At 37.9% G+C, this 26,302-nt stretch overlaps 1 protein-coding gene across 5 annotated transcripts; it reads left to right on the forward strand.

Annotated features, from left to right (window-relative positions):
* Positions 1-299: 299 nt before the first annotated feature.
* On the forward strand, positions 300-26,013 carry LOC149716477 (supervillin-like). Of its 5 annotated transcripts, none has more exons than XM_089849195.1 (32): positions 300-434; positions 2,685-2,774; positions 3,007-3,058; positions 3,213-3,356; positions 4,151-4,624; positions 5,177-5,208; positions 6,021-6,169; positions 6,401-6,569; positions 12,649-12,869; positions 12,970-13,501; positions 13,565-14,555; positions 14,651-15,377; positions 15,463-15,832; positions 15,890-16,274; positions 17,729-17,929; positions 18,237-18,372; positions 18,450-18,702; positions 19,177-19,281; positions 19,360-19,570; positions 19,643-19,806; positions 20,012-20,472; positions 20,540-20,659; positions 20,729-20,891; positions 20,967-21,136; positions 22,594-23,022; positions 23,104-23,209; positions 23,284-23,491; positions 24,846-24,979; positions 25,035-25,190; positions 25,257-25,412; positions 25,484-25,767; positions 25,837-26,013. In XM_089849195.1, exons 4-32 carry the CDS (start codon positions 3,283-3,285, stop codon positions 25,921-25,923), a joined length of 7,668 nt encoding a protein of 2,555 aa, XP_089705321.1. In that variant the 5' UTR covers positions 300-434; positions 2,685-2,774; positions 3,007-3,058; positions 3,213-3,282; the 3' UTR covers positions 25,924-26,013. The 5 variants fall into 5 exon arrangements, with proteins under 5 accessions (XP_089705321.1, XP_089705315.1, XP_089705299.1 ...); XM_089849189.1 differs by lacking the exon at positions 300-434 and adding an exon at positions 568-763; XM_089849173.1 differs by lacking the exon at positions 300-434 and having other exon boundaries at positions 568-2,774.
* Positions 26,014-26,302: the final 289 nt, after the last annotated feature.

Genomic DNA, 26,302 nt, shown 5'->3' on the forward strand with positions numbered 1-26,302 from the left:
TCCGCCACTCAGAAGAGAGAATCCAATTTCGCTCCTGACCAATGAGCGACGAGAATCCAAGTGGGCGCGGAAGGCTAATAGCGTTTTCCTTTGGGTCCTCTCGGAGCGCTCCCATGGAGGAATAAAAATAGGAGATCCTATTCTTCAAAAACAGTCTTTAACGAAGCTGGAAACTACTACTACCATTTTTATTGCTCCTTGGGAGCGCTCCGCGAGGACCCAAAGGAAAACGCTATTAGCCTGCAGACGCCGTATTGTACAGTTTATGTTTTTTTTTGATTGAAAGGGTGAGATAAGGAGTTTTTTTTTTCTTAACCTCCGCCACTCTCTGGCTTCGGTTTTACAAATTTTTCTTAGGGGTGGTCCGAGTGCATACAACAAAAAAAGGGGGTAGATTTTGGCCTGAGCGGAAAATTTGGTAGAAAACCCGTGACGTAGGTATACCTGTTTTTTATTTCTTTTTTACCGATTATGTCCAAGAGGTTACAGTTTTGGGGTCTTATATATTTTTCAACAAAAAAGGGGGGGGGGATTTTTTGCTTTTATCAGAGTATTTTTTAATTTTTATTTTGAATAAATGGGAATTTGAGATTTTAATTAGCGACAAAATATGAAAGTATTTAAAGACGCTGGCGGCTCCCGCGCCCTTAGTAGTTTAAATTTTACGTGTGTATTTTAAGCCTTTGTCAATTGGATACAGTGTGGTGTTTATTATTGCACGAACCTCTCAACCTGTTAAAAGCAAATATTGCCGGAATTTATGGTAAGCTCGTTAACTTAATAACCACATAGGCTCTACGTTTGTCCCTGGTTGACGACTTGACGTTTAACTTAGATATGACAAAGGCTTAGATCTACGCCTCTTCCCTGGAAGATGAGCGTAAATACTAAATCGTGCTACAGGGGGCTTCAGAGGTGTTTCCTTGTTTTAGCCTATTTCTATGCAAACTTTGCCAACATAGACATAATAAATATTATTAAGGTTAAGATGGAAGTTTAAATTTTATCATAGACTATAAATCTTGTTAGAAATTTATCTTAAAGTGTATGTACATGGAAAAACACGCCTTTTACATGTACATATCAAAATTTATGTTTTTTAACCGTTAAAACAAGTTCATTGGTCAACTAGAAACGTGCCCTAGGCACTGGCAACAATGAAATTTGAATTTTAACGTCATGTGGTATTGTCATGTCATTAAACTACAGTTAAGAATAAGGTTAAATTAAAATAAGGTGGGTTTAAAGTTCAACTAAATAAATTCTACGCTAAGGAAACTTTTTATGGCCCCTTAGTGTATAGTTGGCCCCCCAAAATTGCCCGGGGATTAGATTATAGGGTGGTTTAGCTATTCGAGGTCAATTCTATACCTTAGACGCGCAAACACGGTTCCAATGAATTTCTCTAATACCACAGGAGAAAAATTACTAAATTATACTAAAAAAACCTATGCATAGCTAATCCACCCTGAGGCTTATAAGAAAGATATAAGCACAATGAGTCATCCATCGAAGTGTTATCCGTTATCTTGGCCTAAAAAAGGTGTTACTCACTATGAACCCTCCATCGCGGTTACTTGTTGATAAGGGGACAAATAATTAACCAAAGGCCTATACTTCCACCAATTTTTCCTAGAATGGTTTAAGTTAGTCGAGTATAGAAGTCATTTTAAACTTATTATTAATTACTTACGTCCATGTCTTCGCTCGATTAGACCTTCAAAATAATTCATAATACCCGTACACATCCGTTTATTTCTGTTTATGACGTAAGAGTAAGGCTGTTTTCATATATATTATTTCATTACTATATATTCATATTTTTCGACTTCTATTGAATTTTTCCCTAAATATTTAGTAATTCGTAATTATTAGTTATAGGCCTACAATAATAGTTAATTCAGAAATTCCCCACGGCATTATTTATTTAAATTAATTAATTTCTCAAATATTTAATTACGATTTATAATTATTTGGGTTTGAAGTTGTATAAATGTGTTATACTAGCGTGAAGGTTAGTTATTCTGGATGGTGTTTTAGGAAGGCGTTGATATTCTCAGATATCCTGGTTTGAAATATGTACGGGTGTTTTTTTATTTTTTAGGACTTTTATATGGTTCCCTGTGATTTTTATGGATAGCTAGTTTAAACGGGCGTCCGTTTTGCCTCTGTGTTTGTCTGTCCGTAATATATATTCCTAAAATTAATGGTTAAAGTATTTTAGTTTGATCAGGGGGATCTGGTTTCTATTATATTACGTAACTGGTTAGTAGAGATTTACGTCAAATTAGTTATTTAAAGCAGACTATATAAAATACAAGAAAACAAAAAAACTGTTATTTTTTTCAAATCAATTTTTGAGACTGTTATCTTTGACCCCGTTTTATGTTAAACTCGACGAACGTCAACTTGGGCGGCCCGGCATATTAAATAAGCTTGTTATTATGATTCAAAACCTCGTTATAGTTCAAAATATACAGTATAAAGTTCTGGTTATAATTATAAAAAAATATTATAGCCATTTTATTTAAAGTAAGAAATTGATGAACCTTTGAGGGAATGGTCTACGGAATGTCTACTTTCTGAGGATGCCTTTACATTTTTTTCTATCTAGTGTAGATCTGAAGATATAAGCCTTTATAAAATATTTATATATTTATTTATGCATATTTTTTTTAAATTAGGTTCGAACCGAAGGTGTGACTTTGTTACTGACAACAATGACTTCTTAAACCTTAACCTAAATCAATCATTAAGTGATAATCCCCACAGTGGTAAGCCTTTCTTTATATTTAATTTAAATTAGTTAAAATCATTTAATATTAAATATCCACAGACTACTATAAATTAATTAAAACACTTGGGTCTATTAAAATTTTTCGTTAAAAGTGTATTACCCCTCGAATAAATCTTACCTTGTGAAAAGGGTTAAGGTTAAACTTTAAAACGAAGGTCGTTATGTCATATTTATTTTGTATTTAAGACGACCCTTTTTTACCCCATTAGCCTCGAGTCATGTTGAAAATGCGACATTACCAGCAGCCGCGTTACCAAATGAGTGAGTGTTTTATTTTGTTTTTAAAAAATTGATTAACCTTAGGTGGAAGTTGGAACCGATACAAGGCTTCTCGTTTAACAAATCCTCGGCGCTGGCTGGCTCCTTCTTTCGAAATTTATAATTATTTAACCTTTAATTCCGGTTTTCTTTTTAGGCCTAATTCCTTAAGTGCCCATCGAGAAACTCCTCCGCCGAAGTGTAATTCCGAAGTCGACAACGACGTCATGAGTGATCAGACACTTAACATTTATGGAGTTGAATCGACGCGTTCAAATTCCACCACCGCTAATAGTAATAGGTCAGTCTTCATTTTATTTTATTTTTAATTATTATTTTTTTTTCGTTTTATTTTATAATGTTTACTTATTGGATTCAAATTTAATTATAATTGAATACATATTCTAAAAGTACACATTTCGTTCTACGTTCTACATTTTTAATTTTGCAAGCAATTAAACACCTTAATTAGATCAAGATTAATAACCAAAATAATTTAAATTTTCATTTATTTAAATTATAATTTATTTATTTCGATTTTTGCGTTTTATTTTATAATGTTTACCTATTGGATTCAAATTTAATTAAATTTATAATTAAGTATGCGTTCTAAGAGTACACATATCGCTCTATCATTTCATTTTTACACTCAATTAAACACCTTAATTTAAATATAATTAGGGTTTCGGCCGGTGATATTTTTGAAAAATATTAAATTCATATTAAGATTTGTACCTCAGTATAATTTAAATACATATTTACAATGTAGAATTGTTGCTCTACAAGTGCACGTTGACGACAAATTGATACCTTAATTAGAACCTGAGTAATTAGCAAAGAGAAAGTGTAATTACGACGTGTTTTAGATATTGTGATATATACGAAAAACCACTAATATTACGTTCAGATTTATACATCAATTCAATTTAAATATATATTTAGAAAATAGCTCAACAAATTAATTAAATCTTGATTAATTAGCTATAAAATTAGTGTTCTCCCTTGTGATATGAAATGATAACCTTTATCTAAGCCCAGACTCGTGGCAGACGGCAATTGTTAAGATATTTCCTTCTTCTTCTTGGTCTTATATAGATTTATTTCGAACAACAGTCCCGCTTCGATTTTAGGAAGTTCAAACCATTTGGATTTGAACATGCCCCGTTCGGACTGCATGCCAAGTACCTTATCCTCGGTTAACCCTGACCGGGTAGCCAAGATCAAAGACGAACGTCGTAAATTACACCAAGCTCGTTTCAACGAAGCCAAAATAAAGTTTGAACCCGAAACGAACGCCTTGAGTACCGAGCCCCAATTTTTCAGACGTTCCTTGAGACAATCGAATAAAACGGCTTCGGATATCGATGGAGGTATCCAACAACAACAGGAACAACAACATCAAGACACTACAACCGCCGAAAGTGCCTTGTTATCGAGTCAACAACCACCTTCTTCTAAACGTAGATTTATCAAAAGAGAGCCGAGTGAAAGCTCCGATACTGGTACATTGCCGCCGACCAACAATGCGTCTATCAACCCTGGACTAGTTAGGTCAACACGGGCGTCTAGGTGAGTCCAATTTGAATTTTTGCAAATATTTAGAATGGATGCCGGGTTAAATTGAATCAGTTCATGGGTGCGGGTTTAGGCTTTAGAGGCGGGGGGCTAAATGTTTTTTGTATTATATTTTACAAAGAAACAAATTGAGGTTAATTTGGTCTCGACCCCCTGCGCTGAAACGTGCCTGCTTTTGTTAATTCCTGTTCTGTTATTATTTCATTTTCATTTTGAAAGGATTTCAAAGAAAATGAATTAATTGAATGGAAGAAATTTCTTTTTAATCAACTTTCTTTTAAACAAATAATATTCTTTTTTCCATTTCTTTTATTTTTATTATGAGTGGGTTAGTTATTCGAGACCACAAATACTGAACTTTTTAATTTTTATTTACCAAGAAGTGATATCTAGTTTATTAGGGTGAAGTCAGAAGATACTTAGGTATTCACGCGCGCGCCATAGTTCCAGTCCCCCGTTTCAAAATACAAGGGGGGGGGGTAAAAGGAGGCCGGGCTATTTCGCCTCTCCTCAGTCGGATAATACAAGTAATTTTTTTGTTTCTAGCAACAACGTAACACCAATCGTAAAACATAATTGTAAGTATGAATATACGTTTTAATATATTATTCGTGAGTTACCTTTAACCTCTGTCGTAAATGGATTTATTAAAGAGAAAAACGAATTAACGATTTCCTTACAAATTATGTCTTGAATATATTAAATTTCAATTTGAAAGCGGTTATTGCGAGACTGTTTGTTTCTGCCTTTTCTCATTCAATTCGAGTTCATCTTACAGGGTTACTTTAGGCGGACCTTGAAAACTTAATTAGATGTGAAACATTAGCTTTTATAAATGTAAAAGTATAGGCATTTCTAAGTTACACTTACTAAAGTCCTTCATTGGATGAATGGAAATATTTTTCAACCAACTTTAATTGCTTATATCTTTTGATCTAATAAAGATTTAAAAATTTGAGATTACCGCTAAAACAATGACATTCGGCTAATTATTATCCTGTAGTTTTATTAAAATCATACCTGTAGTATATTCACCACAATCCAATCAACTTTAGGACCTACGAAAAAATTTTTTCTCGAAACTATATTATTCTTTAAATGATTATATCTTTTAATCTATATTACGTCGAGTAAAATTTAAAATAGTCCATTAAAGTAGACATTCCATAGTGTAATATACCCAAATTTGATAAATTTCCTATTTCAAAAAAGCTCGGTACAATCGAGTAGACATTAAGTAGACCTTCCCTATATTTTAGTTCCTAATTAAAATCGAGAAAATCGAAAACCAAGCAACACAAATTAGATAATTGGCCTCAAATTTTACCAGCCAGTTTCAAAATAAGCATGTGTAATTAATAATGACTTAATTTGTTTTGTGTTTATACAGCGGATAGCTTATCTCGTGGTACAGACATCAACGCGTGCTCTCACAAGATAAAAGCATCCGATAACGATGTCCCTCGCAATCCCTCATCATCAATAAATCCAAAGTCAATTGTAAACGACTTAAACGATAATCTAACGGCGTCCAAAAATGTAAGTACTTACAGTATTTCATTCCGTTTCTTATCATACGAACATGTCTCTTTGGTCTGCCTCAATATACTATCTTTATCTGTTAACGCGTAATTGCTTTGTTCTCCTCAGACATGTCTTCCTTATTCTAGTATGTCTAGGCCTATTGGTGGCCTATTCTTTCCTCGGTTAGGATATTAGTTAGCGCGGCGCGTTTAAAATTAATTGCTATCTATTTTTAATCGTAATTAGATCGCCGGTTGTGGTTCTCTTCCAAAAATTGGTCAAGATGACGTACCCAGTGACGCTTCGGAGGTGTGCAGTTTGGGGAAAGCCATGGATAAAAGTGGAAAACGAAAGTCCAACTTGAACCGTGCCAATGTACTGGACGAGCCTCGACCTATTCCATCCGAAGCTCACGGTAAGAAATATTTCTTTTAAATCTTAACTCATCAGATATGCTTTGTTTGAGTTAAAGACGCGTGGGTGTCAAAAGTTGCCTAAACTTCTAGTTGCCAATGTATACGTTTGTTTAGAACCTATATGAAGACACTAGCAACCGGCTGGGGTCCGCTATTATACTCTGTGTTGGCCCTGGTTCATATGAAATAGAAAGCTCTCGTAAGCCTTGCTAGTAGTGCAAAGTGTAATTCGCAACATAAGTTAATAATTACTTCCAATAAGTTAAACGAGATCAGCTACAAGTTTCTCTCTTATTATTTGCTATTACGAAACTTTTTCTGACGTCACACCATTCTATCTCTTACCTCAGCTCTTGCCATGCAATTTAGAATACCAATATTGACGTCACGTCCCGTAGCTCCTCCCATCTTAATACCACTCTATTGTATTGTTGTTTTTTTCAAAATTCAACCTTATTATTATAAAAATATAGCAGCAGGTTTGATAGACAGTAAACATAAGGACTGACAACGCCAAATGAAATTACATTTAAGTGTTAAACTTATTAAGATGTTATCATTAACTTATGGTGGTACCAGTTGGCTATTATCCAAGAAACAAAATTAGATTTGGCATCCTCAAAATATAAACTTTCTTAAAAAAATAAAACTGGGAATAAAAATTAAAATTGAGAAAGTCGGTGGAGCTGCTAACAAGTACGAACGACTCGGCCTAAGTTAAGTTTCAAATACGCTTAGTAATTAACATTAATTATGTAGGTTTAAATGATATTCGAATTGAGGTAAATCTCGTTTCGTTTTATATTCTATCATATTCGCAAATTAGAATTTGAAGAAGGTTTTAAAGTACTTAAGATATAATAAATCTCTGTCGTTTTATTAGTTTTTACCTCTCCGAGTGACGTATGTCACGGAGAGGTATTACACTGGCCGTGTCTGTGTGTCTGTCTGTCTGTCTGTCTGTGTGTCTGTCACGCCCCACGTGACCGCGTTCGCAGTTTGCGTATCGGAGCAAACGTGTTCCCAATTTCCGGACTGCATTGACAGTTCACGGAAATTTGGGTTTGTCTCCTCTGGCTATTCTACTTGAGTTCCAACACCACCAGCTTTGGTTTTCGTCCACTCCACATGGACTTCAAGATATACGCGGCGATCGGCTAGGGTTACGAGAAACGTCTAGCCTCCCAATGGCAGGGCTTCCACCATCGGTTCACGCGAATGCGTTTTTACCTCTCCGAGTGACGTATGTCACGGAGAGGTTCTGTAACGATCGTGTGTGTCTGTCTGTTGTTACACCCACGTGACCGCGTTCGCAGTTTCCAAATCGGAGCAAACGTGTTCGCCATTTCCGAACTGCTTTCACAGTCACGGAAACGGCTCCTCTACTTGAGTTCTCACACCACCATCTTCTGGTCTTTGTCCTTCCCACATGGACACCAGTCTGTACTTACTGGCTTCTAAACACCACCATCTTCTGGTCTTCGTCCATTCCACATCGACACCAGTCTGTACATAGCGGCTTCTAAACACCACCATCTTCTGGTCTTCGTCCATTCCACTTGGACACCAGTCTGTACATACTGGCTTCTAAACACCACCATCTTCTGGTCTTTGTTTTTGTCCATCCCACATGGACACCAGTCTGTACACCTGGCTTCTACTCCATCGTCATCGTTTGGTTTAAGACATTCGCGGCGATCAGCTAGGGTTACGAGAAACGTCTAGCCGCTCCCTAAGGTAGGATCGGCTACCCAAGGTTTTCGCAATTGCGGTTGTTCTTGCTTTTAACTGTTGTTCGACACCCTTATATACTACCTATTTGAGTAAGGCAAAGCAACCGGCGTTTGCTTTTATTCAAACGCCAATATTAGTCAAGTCTCTCAAGAATGTTTAATTGTTCCTTTTAAAAAGGATGTAACGCTGAATAATGTGAATAACTAACGAAGAAAATATATAATAATAATTATATTTATTATATTTATTTTAGTATTTAAGGTAATCTTTTCTCTCAAAACAAAATTAATAAGGAAAGGGTGAAACAGCAGTCTATGTGTTTGTCTGTGTGTGTCCGTCCGTTGTTACACTAGTGCTTTGCGTTAGCAGTTCGCCTTGTGTTGATGTGGAAAGAAATTCTACAAAACCTTAATATTTGGTTTTCACATAACGTAAAATTAACATTTGGAAATATTTTTCGTAATTTCGATGCCTTTAGTAGTTTTGTAGCTTTAAATCTCTGTTTCATTTTGATATCCCAAGAATATTTTTATAATTATTATTTGAAATGGATGTTTATATATTACTTAAGCTATACTACATCTGTTTATAGCATAATCCTTTCGATATTGATAACAAGAAGAACGATACTATGTCGGTCAAATGAACTTTTATTTGTCAATAGGCCTAGTGAACCCAAAAGTAAACGCTTGGATTTGGTTCTCGTTTCTGTAATGCAGAAAGACATTAACGGTTCAGAGTGGGCCGAAAGTTAAATACACTTTTAAATAATCAGGCTTAGATTATATAATTGAATAAAGCATCATGGTGAAAATCTAGGCCGCGTTCAGCAGAGCTCAGCACGGTAAGCAGTATCACAGTCATACAGAAGGGGATTTTGTTTTTGAATTTTGACGTCACGGTGCTAAGCACGGTCACCAATGAAAATAGACGGGTTTTTGGATAACGTGACGTAATACGCGTAGTTCTCAACTTAGCGGTAAAAACATGGAGGTATTATTACAAATAGCTCTTGCTGATTCTGATGGGACTATACCTATTTAATTGGCGTGAAACCAGTTGATCACGCGAGAATTTTAAGAGACATGTTAGTCTATCTAATTTTAATTATAACTATGTTATCATTGTTAAGCCTTGGCACCTTGCACGCTTTATTGCGCTAGGGTCATTTTTAAAACACCGATGACCGCAGAAAAGCGTTCAGCAAAGCTATGACGACAGAGCTCACCGGTTAACGTTTTCAAAAATCCGCTGTCTTATTTGGTGAGCTCTGCTGAAGGCAGCGCAGATCAGTGAAAGGTCTGATCGTAATCGGATTATAGCTTCGTGTTTTCATGCATTATATGGTGCGCATTTACTTTCAGTGCATGTAGCCACAAATCAGCTTTGGTGTTATGTAACGTTAACAGTCATGTTGACAAACTAAGAAAATCGTTGAGGTGAAACGAGAGGATAGTGTTTACGCGGCAACCATGTTGTGAATCTGGCTTTGAACATAGAGAGTATACAGTTGAGGAGTAGAAAATTGGGCCTTTACAAACACGTAAAGGTAATATCCCTCCAAAGTTTAATATCTTCATTTCCCGTTTTTCCCCCATCGGATGATTTTAATGTGTACAAGTATACCCTTATTTGATGTAAAATGTCGTCTGATTTACAGTCTATTCGCTATGCTTTGTATACCTCTTTAATCTTTCATAAAATTAACTTCAGTATTTGTTCATAAAAAGAAACATTTCCATATCTGGGTAGATAAGTTTGTAAGTAGGCCTCCTCTTGACTCGGAGAGGTAATATTTTGGTTTTCCCAACTTGTTATCGTTTGGTTTTAAGATATACGCGGCAATCGGCTAGGGTTACGAGAAACGTCTAGCCTCCCAATGGCAGGGCTTCCACCATCGGTTCACGCGAATGCGTTTTTATCTATTATTATAATGGAAACGAATCGTATATATACCCCAAAATTTGAAGAAAGCGGGCAAGAGTGGTACCCTTCACTTTAAACGTCAATATTAGCAAAGTTTCGAAAGATAATAGGAACATTTTTATTTTAAACGATTTAACTATTTTTAAAGTTATTTACTGGCGATTAAAATAATTAATATCATTTATATTTAATGAATTATTTAAGATAAACTTATTTCTATGTAATGACACAAGTGAGAGTTTATATAGAACGAGTAATGAAGATTGCATCCGAATCGAAACACTACACGCATATCAAAGTTAATATAAAGCGAGTAGGATGATAAGATCTCTTACAAAACGATAACATTTCCTTTTTGCAGAATATTAAATGGAAATATTTTAAATATTTTTCGGCATTACGATTCTTTTAGTAGTTGTGTAGCTATAAAGCTCTGTTTCATCTCAGTATTCCAAGAAAATCTTTTGATATTAACATTTCAAATTTGGTGTTTACTTTTTAATTCAACTTTACTACATTTATATATAGTGTAAACGCAACTTTTTATTTCGGTATGTTTTATAGATTTTAATACTTCGTCTCTCTATAAGTGTTGAAGCGATTGGGTCTCTGAAATAAGATACCCTAGATTTAAACCAGAATTGATCTTGTTTCGTGTCCTCTTACAAGAGGTGTTAACGGTTCAGAGTAAGCCGAAAGTTAAATACACACTTAAGTGATAGATATTAGGTGCTCATTAGAATTATGAGAATACACAGGGAAATGTTAAACGATTAAACCTTTCGCAATATCCCGCCAAATTGAGCTACGTATTTCCGGTTTTTCTCATTGGCTGGTGGACCCATGGACGAAGTAATACTGAAGAACCAATGGCAGCCCATTACTGCCCCCATTACTAAGCGACTAAACAACCAATGTAAAGCCTACTTCCCCCTTTTCAGCCCCAAAATGGAGGGGGTTATGAAAATGCGGAGTCAAATCCCGGAAAACGCTAGCGCCATCTAGACAAAATAAGACTTTAGCTGCTTCCCTCGTTAGAACGTTGATTCCCCCACTACTATCTGCCGCTAGAAGGCGAATTAACAAGTATTTTTCAACTTTCTCCCTCTGCCATCCGTCCTTCAGTATTTTTTCGTCCATGGTGGACCTGTGTTTGGAAAGTAAATTCGTCTCGACTCGGAGAGGTTTGATTTGGTTTCCCAACTTGTTATCCTTTTAGCAGTTTTATCCCCTTATCAGTTAGTTAACTTTCTGATTTCGCTGATCTTAGCTAAGGTAACATTTTCCCTAAACCAGCCCGCAATTAATAATACATCAAATAGCTAAACCATGCACATTGTGCAAGTAATGTCGTTCTAGGCTATCCTTGTAAAATCGTATCCCATTTCACCAATCTTTAATAATATAGTAAACCTCGGCCAAATTTTTGAAAATCACTTGAACATTGACCCAGATTATAGTTGATTTTATTTTAAAAATTCGGCGATCAAAATTTCGTTGCAAAGTTTCCATAGACCATATAATGCCTTTAAAATATCGTTATTAAGACCTCGCGGTGCAACCAAAACTGATTTATTTCAATACGGCTAAATTGTTTCGGTTCTTTCTCTCTACCTTATGCCGTTCCTAAGTTTGTCTGTCTTTCTGACCCATCTTAACCTTAATATGAAATATTCTAATTACAAATTATGATGATAGTATTTTTTTTAAAAACAACAAAAAAATGGTGGTGTTTTTTCGTGGAACTCGAAATTTTAAACGCTGTAAATGTAGGCCAACAACGTCCAAGCTGTTGATGCCGCAGCTAGGTTTGCGGTTTATTTTTTTCAAAACCCGAACGAGTTTGGTCGGATCTAAAATTAGCGTCGCCAAAAGGGGGACAATTTCCCCTGAAAGACTTGCAAGCTGACTTTGTAACTTAAATATGGACTATTAAAACAGGAAACAAACGGAAGGAATTAATATTATCTTGTCTAAGAATTATGGGGACTTTAATTGTTACTTGATTCTTGTCGTGTGTCAATTTTTAATGGAGATATGGCAAGGGAAAGGTTATAGGGTGGGGTGACGTGGCATAGTTCAAACATAAATAAATACTTAAGCGTTTTAAGTTAAGCAGACTTTAACAAAGGAAATATATAATTTGAAAATAAATACTCTAAAATTTTCCCTTTTTCGAATGATGTTTTTAATAAAGTCTAGTACATCCCGTGACTTTGTTGACTTTAAAAATAATAATAATATAATTATTTCTCTACTTGTACCTTAACTTCCTGTTTGAAAGATAATATATAATTTAATTTACAGATTGGGTTAGCTATAAACTTAAATTATATTATGGATAAAGTAGAATTCGTGTCCCATGTTAAGTTAATTATTTTAAATTATCTAGGTCTGAGTTCTTTAATGACTTTTCAGAAGCTGCTAGAGTACGCAGTCGCAAAATTCGACGGACAAGTGAATCTTTAAAAAGTTCCGGTTCGGATAAGTTAGATAAGCGTGACAATCCGTTCGCCAGGTCGGCTTCCTTGAGAGTAAATGACGTTACAAAAACAAATATCACCGAAAGTGTGTCCTTGTTGACAAGGCGCGTCGCGTTACAACCAATAAATCGCAAAGGATCCTTCTCAGATTCACCAGTAAGTACTGTTATAATAATTTTTCATTTGTATATTGTAGAGACCGACAAAACTTGGCTCCAACACCATTTCTTATCTGGTATGTATTTCATTAAAATAGCGCGAAACTTGCGGGAGTTTAAACAAGAAACGAAAGTCCCCGGATAAAACCTTGGGTAGTTTATCGACGAGTAAGAAATCGGCGGACTTGCTCAGTTCAAGACGCGTAAAACCGGGGGCCTTGAAGAAACCAGATATACCGGAAGTACTTAAAGTCCAACAACGTCACACTCCCGTCCCCTCACCGACCTCCTTTTTCTCATCGCTCAACCAAGTGCCAAAGTCAACCCCAAACAATTTAATTGCCCCTAAAGAACCGAAACCCGTCCTAGTAGAATCAATCGTCAAACACGTCCACCAGGGTTCGACGACTTCAACTTCCGTTGAAAGCCACGATTCTTTGATAAATTCCACGGATGTACAAGTACTTGAAGATAAAAATAAAGCCATCGAACAAGCCAATTCCTCGAAGGACGATATCTTCCCGACGCCACCGGATAGGTTAAGTCGGGATAATACGGTCTCACCTACCGCAACTTCTGGAGTTTTACCAGAAGTCGTCAATTTTGTGCGCTTCACTTCAGTACTTAAAGGTATTTGTAATTAAAGACTTATTGCTAATTAGCTAGTAATTTTCTTGACTTCGTTCAATGTAGGAAGCTCGAAAGAGGCTTCGTCTTCGTCAAATTCCGTGGTCGAGAAGCTCTCTGAGAATGTTTTAAAGACCCCAATTCTAAAACGACGTAGCATCGATGACGAACCTGTTATCTGCAGTAGCATTTTGCGTCCTTTGAGATCTCCACTGGAAGAATCTATACCGGTAGTTTCCAAATCGGAACCGGATAACAAACCCTCGATCTTAAAGAAACGAGGAAGTTCCGAAGAGAAGGAATCATCTGACCTGGCCATCGTCCATCCAATATTGAAGAAACACTCGATTGACGAAACAGGAAGTTCCGTTAATTCGATACTTGAAAGATACTTAGAAGATTTGGATGTCGTGTCGGGTGCCCAAGTTGACCAAGTACCCAAACCGATACTAGAAAAGAGATATAGCCAAGAGGAATTGGTCGACCTTCCAGGGTTAAGGAACCAACCCAAGAAACCCATTCTAAAGAAGAAAGGCGACGAGGACAATTGGGACGAAAAACCCAAATCAATTTTAAAATCGCGTCGCCGTTTGGACGAACCTTCAACCGCCTTAGATGTCTTAGGACTTAACTGTAAATACGAAAGTTGCCTTCAAGAATCGGCCATCCGCTCCATTTTCAAGAAGTCATTGGGATGTGAAGCCGAAGAGAGTGACGTGGACAACCAATCAAAACCATCCATCTTGAAAAGCAAGAGTGTTCTTCCAAGTTCTTCCTCGTACCCAAATCAACGCAATTCCGAAGACGCCATCGTATCAGATTCGTGTCTGGTGACCTCGAATCTATCTTCCAATTTAGCCTTTCAAGGTCGAAGAGGTTCCGTCGATACTGATAATAGATATCAAAACCAGTTCCGAACAAATCACAACCAGTCTCCAGTTCAATTTCAACCATTGCCTACCATACTGAAGAGAAAAAACTCAGTCGAAGTTGAACTTGCCTCCAAGGTAGAACCTGATACTTCACTTGGACTGGAAAAGAATCGATCAGCTAAAGGGTAAGTATTCATTGTTGAAGGCGCACTATTACGTCATCTTACAGGATAAGGAATTGTAGGCTAATTTAAAGGCTTGGGTCTCTTTGCTCTCTTAGGGTCTTCCCTCGCCTCGGTGGTTTAAAAGTGACCGATGGTGTCGGACCAGTTCACGTAGTTAAAAAGCTCTTTAATCGTCGCAATGCCCCACGCTATCGAACCCAACCCGTAACCCAAGTAGACGTCGAGGAAACTGACAGTTTAGAATCTGTCCAAGCCTTTAGGGCTTTGATTATGAAAAAGGCCTCTTTGGACGTCTTCGAGCAAGGTCAAATCATACCCAAAATAACCCCAGTTGTTCCCACCAGACCCTTGGAAACGGAATTACTTGGTCTCGTTAAACCCGAGTACCCTAAGCCTTACCGCTCTGAACGCAAGAAAAGGTTCGATAAACGTCAAGACAGACGAAATAACGCCAGGTACAGAACTCTACCAATCACGGTGGAGGAATTGGCGGAAGCTGAGAAGTCCGAGGAGGGAAGAACCAATCATTCCTCAGAGTCTTCCGATAACCATCAAGAAGGTAAATCGGAAGGGACACAAAGTTCAGGTAGCGACGAATTAGTCAAATTGAGCGTAGCAGCCATGGCCTCCTTGTTTCAACAAAAAGGCGAGGAAGACAAAGCGTCCGCCGAGCCACGAAGACTAAGCGGAGGTATTTCCTCCGTCAGAAATCGATTCCTGAAGAGACGAAGCTTAACCAGGTCACAAACGCAACCCGTCACTGAAGAAGAAGTTTACGAAGCTGCCAAAATCGTCAAGGTTGTAGCGAAAATTGATGAAAAGGTAAGATCATTGATCCCCGATTTTACTTATTGCGAGATGCGTTCGGCTTTAAAACACTGTGACGATATTTTGGTTCATGATTTAGATTTTTGATTCCAAATATATAATTTTGACGCAGACTACTTCGAAGGGGGAATTAGCTTCCCCTACTGAAGAACCGTCCAAACTTAGTCTCGTCGAAAAAATGAAGTTATTCACTCAGAAATCGAAGGCGGAAATGGAAGCCGAGAAACCGGAACTAAATCGGGGTCCTTTGATCCGTCGATCCAGGGGAAATTCCTCTCGATTCAGGACGCAACCCATAACGACTGAAGAAGTTCAGAAAGCCAGCGGTTTATCCAAAAGAGGTAGCAAAGGCGGTTTGGCCGCCTGCATTTTAAAATCGGCCAAGGAATTATTTTCCAAAAATGATTCGTCCATACCATCGACTCACGATGTCCAACAAGAACTTAAAAGTAAGCGCCGACCACTTTTCCCCCAAGTGAAGTAAGTATATCTGACGTAGTATCTAGTTTTTTTTATGGACTTATTAGGTTTGTTTTCAACGCCGACGTCGCAAAACGGGGCCAACGTTGTGGCTTTATCACCGCAGTCGGGCTCTTATCGTTCAAGCGTCGCAAACGAGAAAATTGGCGGGAACTGTCCTAAGAATGTCACCAAAGTAGTCGCGAAACAAGAGGCTATGATGTCCACTAGCGAGTCTTCTTCCTGTTCGGAAGAGTCCGAAAGCGGCGATGAGAATGACTTGGACGAATCCAAGACGGTCTTGGCTGGAGGACAGAGTCATATCGTCATCAATCAGATGACCGGAAGTAATTCACCGGCCATGCCTAAGAAGCTAACGAATTTGGCTGTCCAGAGGAAGTACAATTCTTCAATGCGTCAAAAGGAAGAAAGGTCTGAATTTTACCTTATTGGTTTTATTAAAATATATAAGTTGAAAATGACGTAGTGACGCGCGAAACCAGTACCCCCTTATAAATTTATATCGCGCCCTAGTTAAGTTCAGAGTGACGGTGTCACTTACCCTTAACAGTACTGTTAAGTATATCTATAACACGCGCGTTGTCATCCCCATAAAGCCGCGAATCTCCATGCAGCGTGAGATATCTCCTGACTCTGACTAGGTAGGCCTAGTAGTACAGCGCCGCGTCACTAGCTGTCGAGTATTTTTGGGGGGAAATTATTATCTCAACGTAGTACTAGCTGTGTACTCGTTCATATGATATAATTTATCACTAAATTAACACCTGTATGATAATATAAGTCCGCGATATCTTATCGTCTGCTTCACTCCAAGAATAACTCGTCGATATTCAAGTAAAAAACCTAATATTGTTCTAAGGTGACAATATGGTTGGTTAAGCTAAGAAAACTCGTTTAAATATATTTCAATAAAGATGTGATTCTAAATGAAACATGATTTCGGATGACCCAATCAAAACGAACCCGCCCGGAACTTATTTTTAAATACCCATTTCTTTTAAATTGATAACACAAACTTTCCTAAATAAATTAATTACTTCAGTGTCTTACTTATTGTTTAATATATCACTTATGTTTGGTAACTTTTTGGGGGACCAATTATTCATTTATGGTGATGTAGCTCAAGGTTTCTGGATTTCAGTAGCGCTTTATTGTATATAGGCCTAGAGTCCCAGTTTTTTACACGATACATATATGGACGTATCTATAATAATATTAATATTAATAATAAATAATAAATTTTATACATCGGGTCAGTAATACTTCAAGCGCGTCTAACACCGCACCGAATCGCCTCGCGACGAGTGTTGTTAGTGTTACTTAACGCGTAACTTAATTTTAAATTTCACAAATTTGCGCAATTAAATCTGATCTAATCAAGGAAAATTGAGTAAGACTTGGGTTTTTATTTATTTTTACCTTTATTTTAAGTAAGAATTTTAGGGCAAATTTTTTTTGTAGGGAAAAATTGGGTTGTTTTTACGCATTTGAAAACGATTACAACTTCGGGAATTTTGAAATATTTTCGTTCGGTATAATCGGACTTGTTATTTACGCTTCAATTATTAGCGGAGAATTTAATGACTGGGCATCTAGACGTTAGACGTTCTCGTTAAAACATAGTTGCAAAATATTATTATTACGAACTTGTATATTGAACTGGCTGGCGTAAGTGTCTCGTTTCTTTTTTATTTAAAATTAAGTGTGGGACCACCAAAAGGGGCAGTGTCTTTATAAACGGCGTAAAGCGGACCACGTGCCGTTAATGCCACGTACTTGAAGGACAACCCTTTAGTTTAAATCGTAGACACGGTTGAATTTTTAACCATGCTGCATTCAACATCAGTTGTCTTTAAAACCTTCAGGAAATCGCTGGAAAATCAAAATACGGAAAGAGAGGAAGTTGAGGTCACCAAAGGGAGGTCGTTTAGTTCCTCGGATACCCCCAAGTCCAAGTACAGTTCGAAGGGTGAAAAGAAAAAAGGGCGCCAACGGAGTCTGACTCAACCCGTGTTGATGGCCGCTGACCTTGAAAAGGATGCCAAGAAAGGAATCATCGCGGATAGGTAGGAACACTGAAACCCCCCTTGACCCTGTACGTGACCTTTTCACCAACTTCTCGCCGAAACTATCTTCTGTTATTTCGGCTTATCAATTTGTAATGTTCCATTGTGAATGTATCTTTTTTATTTAAAAAATTTCCCCTCTTTATTATTATTTGTTAAAAAAAACAAAACCAAAACAAAGCCCTTTTCTATTGTTTTTTGCGGCAATGCTTTTTCCTTTTAACGTAAATGTGCTGTTGCCTAATTAATTTGCAACAATTAAGTCTTGAAGTATAGGTCCCCGTATTTTTGCGCCATTTCTTTACAGATTAGCGGCTTTGCAGCGCAGTGGAACCGAAGATTGGCAGAAACGAATTTGCAAGGTTAAACCCGAAACGCCAAAGGCCGTGGCACCAATTCCAAATCCAATTCGAGATGAACAAACGCCAAGTACTCCAACTTCGGTAAGTTTTATATTTTTTATATATACTCTGGCTTTCTTTAGTGTCCCATGACAATTTCTACCGACATATCGTGACAGATTGAGAAGTCGGCTAGTATCTTAGCTTTGAAAAGTAAATTAGAGGAATCTGCCACTCAATGGAAACAAAGGGTTGAAGAGAAAGACGCGGTCAAGTTCACAGTGGCCGGGAAAATGGGGCATCCTTTAGCAACCGTCCAAACGCCGGGTATCGAAGGTAGTACACCCGGAAGTCGAGTGCAAACTCCTCACACTACGGTGCTTGACCGCAAGAAAAAGATGCCAACGCCTATGGCCTTCTCTAGTTCTAAAGGTAAGGATTTCATATTAAAACCCGCCAACAAAGTGGTTAGGTAAATACGCGTCCTTAACTTCCCCGGCTCGTCTCGCTTTAAATGGTGTTTTGAAATTTCACATGGCCTTCACGTAGGCTCCTCTCCACCTCCCTCGTGAAATTTCGAATGACCTTGACGTAGGCTCCTCTCTCCCTCACGAAATTTCAAATGACCTTGACGTAGGCTCCTCTCTCCCTCACGAAATTTCAAATGACCTTGACGTAGGCTCCTCTCTCCCTCACGAAATTTCAAATGACCTTGATGTTGGCTCCTTCCATCGTGAAATTTCGAATGGCTTTGATGTCGGCTCCTCCCTCTCTCGCGAAATTTCGAATGGCCTTGATTCGTGAATACCGTGGTTTTTATATCGACAAAGCGCTTTCTGTTTTCTCATCCCCAATAATGTTTACGAGATTCAGATTAGAGTCTGTCTTTCTTCTTAATTAATTTAGCGAAAAACACCAATGATTTCGATGGTATTAGCAGCTCTGTTAAAGGTCTTCCTCAGGGGATATCGCCTCTAGTTAAAAGCAAGTCCATGCCCGTTGCCTTAAGAGGTAATGTCAACCTCAAATGTGGTTTCCCAACCATTTCTTAATAATTATGTCATCTCAATTCTCGAATGTGGTTGACAGATTTATCATCGGACGGCGATAGTTTCTCGGACGAAACTGATTCTCCTAGTTCGCGTGTCTCAGTGCCAAAAGCGGATAACGAGACGTTTAGCTCTTTTTTCGATTCGCGGCTTTTCCAGAGAATCCAAGTGGACAGGAGCGCGACCACGTCGCAAACACTCGTCATTAGCGAAGACGTCTTCAAAGAAGTCGCTTCGCAATCCCATCAAATGTAAGCGTACTTATTTAATTAGCGCATTTAGCGAGGAATGCCGACGCTCAGAACTACGAATGGCTTATATAGGCTGGTCCAGAAAAGGACGGTCCAAAAGCAACGCAGAAAACACGCGGCCACTACGCGTAATCCAATCAAAGCGTTGGCTTCCAGAACCGATCTACAGCAAGAGTACACGGAAGTTAAAAGCGGAATTGCCGAGAAGGAAGTGAAAAGACTTCAAATTGAGCAACGTAAGTAATTATTAAAATGTTATTTCCGGTAATTGAACGAATAATAGGACAATTTTAAAGTTTAAACGTGTAACTGATGGGTTTTAAGTAAGTTGGTTAATTTTGAAGGTATATCAATTAAGATTTTTTCAAATTTAAGTCTTATTAACACGTTACCAGGGACCGTTAACATTTTTAATCAAGTGTGATTAATGGTACTTATTAGTGGCCAAGTCTTCCAGCAAGTGCCTCTCGGCTTTAGCCGGTTTAGCCAGTACGGAAGACTTCAAGTCCATCTCCTTACGCAAAGGAACGATAGAAGCGAGCCCATTACTGCCTCACAGTGACGTCATGTTGGTTCAAGTCAAAGGTCGACGTCACGTTCAAACGAGACTAGTGGAAGCCACGTCCGCTTCGGTTAATTCCGGCGATAGCTACGTTTTAATCACGCCCGAGAAAGTCATCTGTTACGTCGGCGAATTCACCAACGTGATCGAACGTGCCAAGGTAACGGAAGTGGCCTCTGTTATTCAACAAAAGAAAGATCTGTGCTTCAAAGGAAACGCGGAAGTAATTCTAATTGATAACGAAAAAAATGCCGATCAAAAACAAGTCGCAGGATTTTTTGAATTACTCGGAACTGATTCCAAAATACCATCCAAAGCTGGTCCACCTCACAAAGACGAGGTAAGACACAAAGGTTTTATCAAAGGATAGCTTATACAAATAACCGATTTAAATCCGGAAACGATAGATTTACGAAACGGAAGTAATCAGTACCAACAAGGTTTACACTTTTAAAGACGACGCCTTAGTTCCTCTCGAAGGCGTTTGGGGTCGCTTGCCTAAAATTGAAATTCTGGACTCGCAGGAGGTAAGAGCCAAAGGAAATTGGAGTATTTAGGCTTAATTACAATTAATTTATCTTTATTTTCATTATCAGATCGTGGTATTTGATTTTGGCAGCGAATTCTACGTTTGGAATGGCAAACAAGCTCCATTTGAGAAACGAAAGAGCGTGGCGCGATTGGCCAAAGAATTATTTGATCAAGGATACGATTATTCAGAGTGTGATATAAACCCTTTGTGCCCCAGAATGCCAAGTGGTAAGCCCCCATTCATATTCTTGTTCAAATTAATAGTTAGAATAATTAAGCCTAACGCGGCACTAATTTTAACAGAGGATTACACGCCAACGTTAGCCGATAAGTCGTCAAGTCGGCCATCTTGGGTTGTTTTCGCCAAAATTAACCAACACATGGAACCCGTTCTCTTCAGGGAAAAGTTCTCGGATTGGCCAGATTTGACCCGGATTATTAAGGTTAAAGGTCAAGACGAAGAATGTAACAAGGTAATTAACGAATGTAATCATGATAAGGTGGTGGTGGTGGAGGTTAATTATCTGATGAAGATAATCTCGCGGTTAATTTACGTAATAACAGAATACAAATAAGTCAATTACTTAAAAGTAATGATGAAACCGCCAGAATTAGAAGCGAAAACTTAAGGCTGGGTTAGATGAAATTAAGAATAAACACGCTAAACCCAAATCGGAGGAGGTTAAGCCTAAAAATGAAGGGATTAGGGCAAAACTCGGGGATGTTCTCGCGAAAGATGAAGCTAAGCCTAAAATTCAGGAAGGCGTTAAGCCTAAGGTAGATGACGCGGCGAAATCTAAATGCGTTGAGAATTCTATGCCTAATTCTAATGAAGGAATTAGGGCTTAATTAGAAGATGTTCTTACGAAAGATAAAGCTAAGCCTAATGATGGAATTAGGAGTAAATTAAAAGATGTTCTTAAAGATAAAGTTAAGCCTAAAGATAAAGGTATTAGGTCTAAATTAGATAATCTTCTTGCAAAAGATAGAGCTAAGCCTAAAGAAGATGACGCGGCAAAATCTAAAAGCGATCATAATACTAAGCCTTAATATGAGGATGTTAAACCTAAAAATGAAGAAATTAAGGCTAAACTTGAGGATATTCTTACGAAAAATAAGGCTAAGCCTAAAGTGGATGACGCGATAAAATCTAAAGGTGGTGAGAATACTAAGCCTAGATCTAAAATTGAAAAGGAAGTCAGAAAAAGTGGCGAAAGCGATAACTCTTCGGAAACTAGCGAATCTAGTGATAGTTAAGAAAGTAGTTCATAATTTTACAACCAAGGCTTAACGCTTAATTTATTCTGTCACCAAATATCATACCGTTTGTGCTTCTTTGTAAAAATACTTCAAAATATTGTAAATTAGATAACCTTTTTGGTATATATTCCAAAATAAAACGTGATGTTTATAATGCAGTAGTTTTAACCCAAAGTATTTGGCTATACACCCCTCTTAAGTCCTTATACTTTTGCTTAATTATTTACTTTTGGTATCTTTGTTTTCTATCTACGTATGTCTATACGATTTCTGCTTTTTTTCACTTCTTTCTTTCTATGAGAGGGGGGCGGGCAGAAAACACTTTTTGTTTTTAAAGTTCTATAAATCTGAATTTGAAATAAACGAGATTAAGGATGGACTTTATTTTAATTATTCTGTTTAAAAAATAAGGCACGCTATAGTTCTAATTTTAATTAACTTTATTTAGTATACTAATTAATTAATGTCGCTTCTTTGTATTTGTTATGACTAAAGCATTTCTTGTTTTTAAAGCTTACGTCTTCGCGGCCATGTTGTTTGCAAACGCAATTTTAGACTTTTTAAAAAGTACGCTTAACAAAAATAAAATCAAGTAGCTGGCCAAGGCTTAACCTATAAACTAGCTGTATTAACATTTGCATTAACCAAACCTTTTGGCCGCCCATAAAAGACGGAATCCATCGCGGACTTGAAAGCTTTTGACGCCAGCGAAATGTTCAATTGGCAACCGGAAGAACCGGACTTGTATTTGGAAGGGAGTCATCTAGGCCGAGGCTTAGAGTATTACGACGAGAAGAAACAGAGAAACTTTGAAATTGTCACGACATCCGTTAACGTTTGGCACATATTGGAATACGAACGCCAGCGACTGGTCCCCGAGAGCCACGGACAGTTCCATTGCGGTGACACTTACGTCGTACGATGGAATTACACCTTGATGCAAATTGGTCGCGATTTTCACGGGAACGTTTCTAAACATTCTTTCACGGGTCGAAGTCGTTGCGCCTATTTCTTTTGGCAAGGAAAGAATTCTAGAATCACCGACAAAGGCGCCTCTGCTCTCATGACCGTTGAACTTGACGAAGAACGAGGTCCTCAAGTAAGTACTCGCGAGTTCCTACTCTATTCATTTTGCCACCGCGTGTATTCATCCGCGTATTGTTTGCCTTTAACAAATAAGGTTCGAGTGGTCCAAGGGAAAGAATCGCCGTGTTTTTTAAACGTGTTTAAAGGTCGAATGGTGGTGTACTTGGGCGAACGGGAATGCGCCGAAACTAACACTCCAGGTAAATATCGCGTCATTGCGTGTTGACGTTCGTTACGTAAGTATACGCATTGAGGGACGATCTGTTTTGTTCAGGACCTTGGAAATTGTTTATGGTTCGTGGTGAATTTCCGTCCGAGGCTACGCTAGTCGAGGTCAACAATGGCTGTCAATCGCTGAGAAGTCGAGGCAGTTTCGTATTGGTCAATGTCCAAACTGGAATTATATTTCAATGGCACGGTTCCAAGTGTCACGGCAAAACCAAAAAAGTTGCCGATAAGGCCGTGGAAAACATTTTGGACAAGTAAGTTGATATTTTAATTATAAAAGTCATCTTCTTCCTCCGACCGATCTTATTCTCTTATCAGGCCACGTTGCTATATTATTTGTTACATTGCGTGTAATTAAACAAGGGTTAATTAATTAATGTGTTCACGAAGCACTTAACTGACGTTAGGAATTGTTATTTCTTATAAAGTTCCCAAAATTTCTACTGCCGACTTCCGGGCAGGTAAAACTAATACAGGTTTACAGGTTTATTGTTTTAGCCGTACTATGTAGTACACCCCTTTGAAGCGGGGCGGCTCCCCTGTAGGGGGAGCTCAGCAAAGGAAAAACACAAAAATATATACACATTCAATATACAAAGTAGCACCGATAAATAAAATAATGAAATGATGAAAAATCAAAAACAAATACAAATAATCAGAATAATGAAGAACGAAAATTTGGGCAAAAATGTACAAAAGAGACAAAGGGGACATGAATGAGGCCGGAACCCGGTCAATGAAACAAAAAGTCCGGCAGGTCGGACGGGTTTGCTCGACGCCATGCCTGTTTCGCGGACCACCACGTTGACAGAATAATGTATTTCCTATGGGCCCCTGTAGAACTTTTCCTCGCAATACACCGGTGTATGATTTTAATTTATAATCTACATTTTACTTAATTGGGTCCCATGTTTCGTATTTTCCTTCGAAGTTCTATAGTTCATTTAACTATAGAGGAATAGGCTCTTCTTTAACGAAATTAGATCCATTTTAAAGATAAATTCATTAGGTTAATTAGTGTAAATTTTGAAAGATTTCCAAGCCTGGGATACCAGGTATACCCTATTTTATATCACCCCCATGTTTCGGAGATAACGTACTTTCCTTCTAAGTTCCATAGATAACGTACTTTCCTTCTAAGTTCCATAGATAATATAAGTATGAAGGAATGGTGTCTAACGAAATTAGGTTCATTTTAAGGATCAATTTAATTAGATTAATTAGTGTAAATTTTAAAAGATTTCACCGTGAGGGAGACGAGATATATCTTATTTTGTATTACCCCATCATTAACTCGTTTTTGGATTCAAATTTCAAATCCTAAATACGCTCTAAATCTAAAATTTGGAATGCCGACTTACAGGGGTAAAGCTATTAATGTATTTCCTAAGGGCCCTTGTAGATCGTTTACCTGCAATACTGTGGTGTACGGTGTTTATAATTTGTTATAAAATCTTATTTTACGAACTTTTGTACTAATTTAATCGGTTTTTGGATTAAATTTGAAACCCTAATTACGCTTCAAGATAAGAAATGGAGGGTTTAGGAATTAGTGGAAATTATAACACACTAGCGAGTCGATTAGTATAGATGAACGCATTTTACTAGACCGGAAGAAATGATGTTCTCGCAGCACTTGGACAAGTTTGTCGTCAAGATGACTGAGGAGGGACAAGAAACGAAGGAATTCTGGTCGGCCATTGGTGGAAAGAAAAGGAGGAACTATTTTTCACTGTCTAAAAGTAAGTATACGTGCGCCTTAGCTTAGTCCTGTAGGTTAATGTCCACCCCAATTAGGTATTCTGTCTTACGACTACACTCCGCGACTCTTTCGAATGACGAGTATCAACGGAGTGTTCGAAGCCAGCGAGATATTTTGTTCTTACGGGACGACGAAGCACGCGTGCGCTTATCCCTTTTTGCAGAGTGACATTTACGGAGTACCCCAGCCTGGTACGTTTACGATTGAAGAAGCTCTCATGGGCCAGGGGCAAAATTGATTGTTTTGTTTTGTTTCAGCATTGTTCCTACTGGACAACAATTCCGAGGTATTTTTATGGCAAGGTTGGTGGCCCGAAGGTGAAGAGACGGTGAATGTCGCCACCGGAACAGCCAATCAGAGGTTTAATGTGGATAGAAGATGCGCCATGGAGACGACGCTAGAATATTGCAGAGGTAACTAAAAAAAATTATTTAAGACGACTTAACGAATGCGCGAGATTCATAATGTTAATTTTTAATTACAGTCGCGAATGAGTTGAAGCCGCCGAAAGCCTACATCATTCACGCTGGTCGCGAACCGTTAGCTTTCACAAACTTATTTCCCGAATGGGAATCTGTCCAAGAAGTTGTCCGGGTCAGCTCCCAGAATGAAGCCCTTTCGAGGCAAAGGCATCCGTGTCTCGTTCAAGACGTTCTTGGGAAGCTGGAACGCAAATACTTCAAGTTGGAGGAACTGAGAGCGCAACCTTTACCGGAAGGCGTCAATCCAACCAACTTGGAAGTTTATTTGGATGATAATGACTTTTTCGTAAGTAGAAGCCTAAAAATTAGGGTATTTTTTTTTGGAAGTGGGTAATTTTGAATTGGTGTTTTTCAGAATGTGTTTCAAATGTCAAAAGACGAGTTTATGAACTTAGCGCCCTGGAAACGAACCAACTTGAAGAAAGAGGCTCAACTGTTTTAAGTTGAACAAGCTACTTTTATTATAATAAAAAAAATATAAATATAATAATAATATTACGCTTGGGTTTTTGTTAATGTTGGTAGGCGCTAGTCAAATTATTTAAACATTAACTTTTAATATTTTTTACATTTTAGTGAAATAAAATTTATGAGAAAGCATTTCAATGTTGTTGCCTAATTATTCAAATACGTCTTAAGCCTAAATAACTAGCTAAACGAGAGAAAGTGGGTTAACTAAACGAGTGACGAAGTGGGTTAGCTAATCGAGTGACGAGGTGGGTTAGCTAAACGAATTAGAGGTGAGTGAGTAAGTTAGGTAAACGAGTGACGAGGTGGGTTAGCTAAACGAGTGACAAGGTGGGTGAGCTAAACGAATTAGA

This window comes from Phalangium opilio, unplaced genomic scaffold (genome assembly GCF_054372755.1).
Source record: "Phalangium opilio isolate 3A_F unplaced genomic scaffold, DU_Popi_V2 ptg000009l_1, whole genome shotgun sequence".
Taxonomy (NCBI): Eukaryota; Metazoa; Arthropoda; class Arachnida; order Opiliones; family Phalangiidae; genus Phalangium; species Phalangium opilio.

What these genes read in the sequence shown, in the direction of transcription:
- LOC149716477 (XM_089849173.1), top strand. Translation starts at nt 2,663, where the DNA reads ATGCATATTTTTTTTAAATTAGGTTCGAACCGAAGGTGTGACTTTGTT. An exon ending in TGTCCAACAAGAACTTAAAA is followed by an intron (nt 15,833 to 15,889) that starts GTAAGCGCCGAC and finishes CGTAGTATCTAG; the next exon opens with TTTTTTTTATGGACTTATTA. An exon ending in AAAGGAATCATCGCGGATAG is followed by an intron (nt 17,930 to 18,236) that starts GTAGGAACACTG and finishes ATTTCTTTACAG; the next exon opens with ATTAGCGGCTTTGCAGCGCA.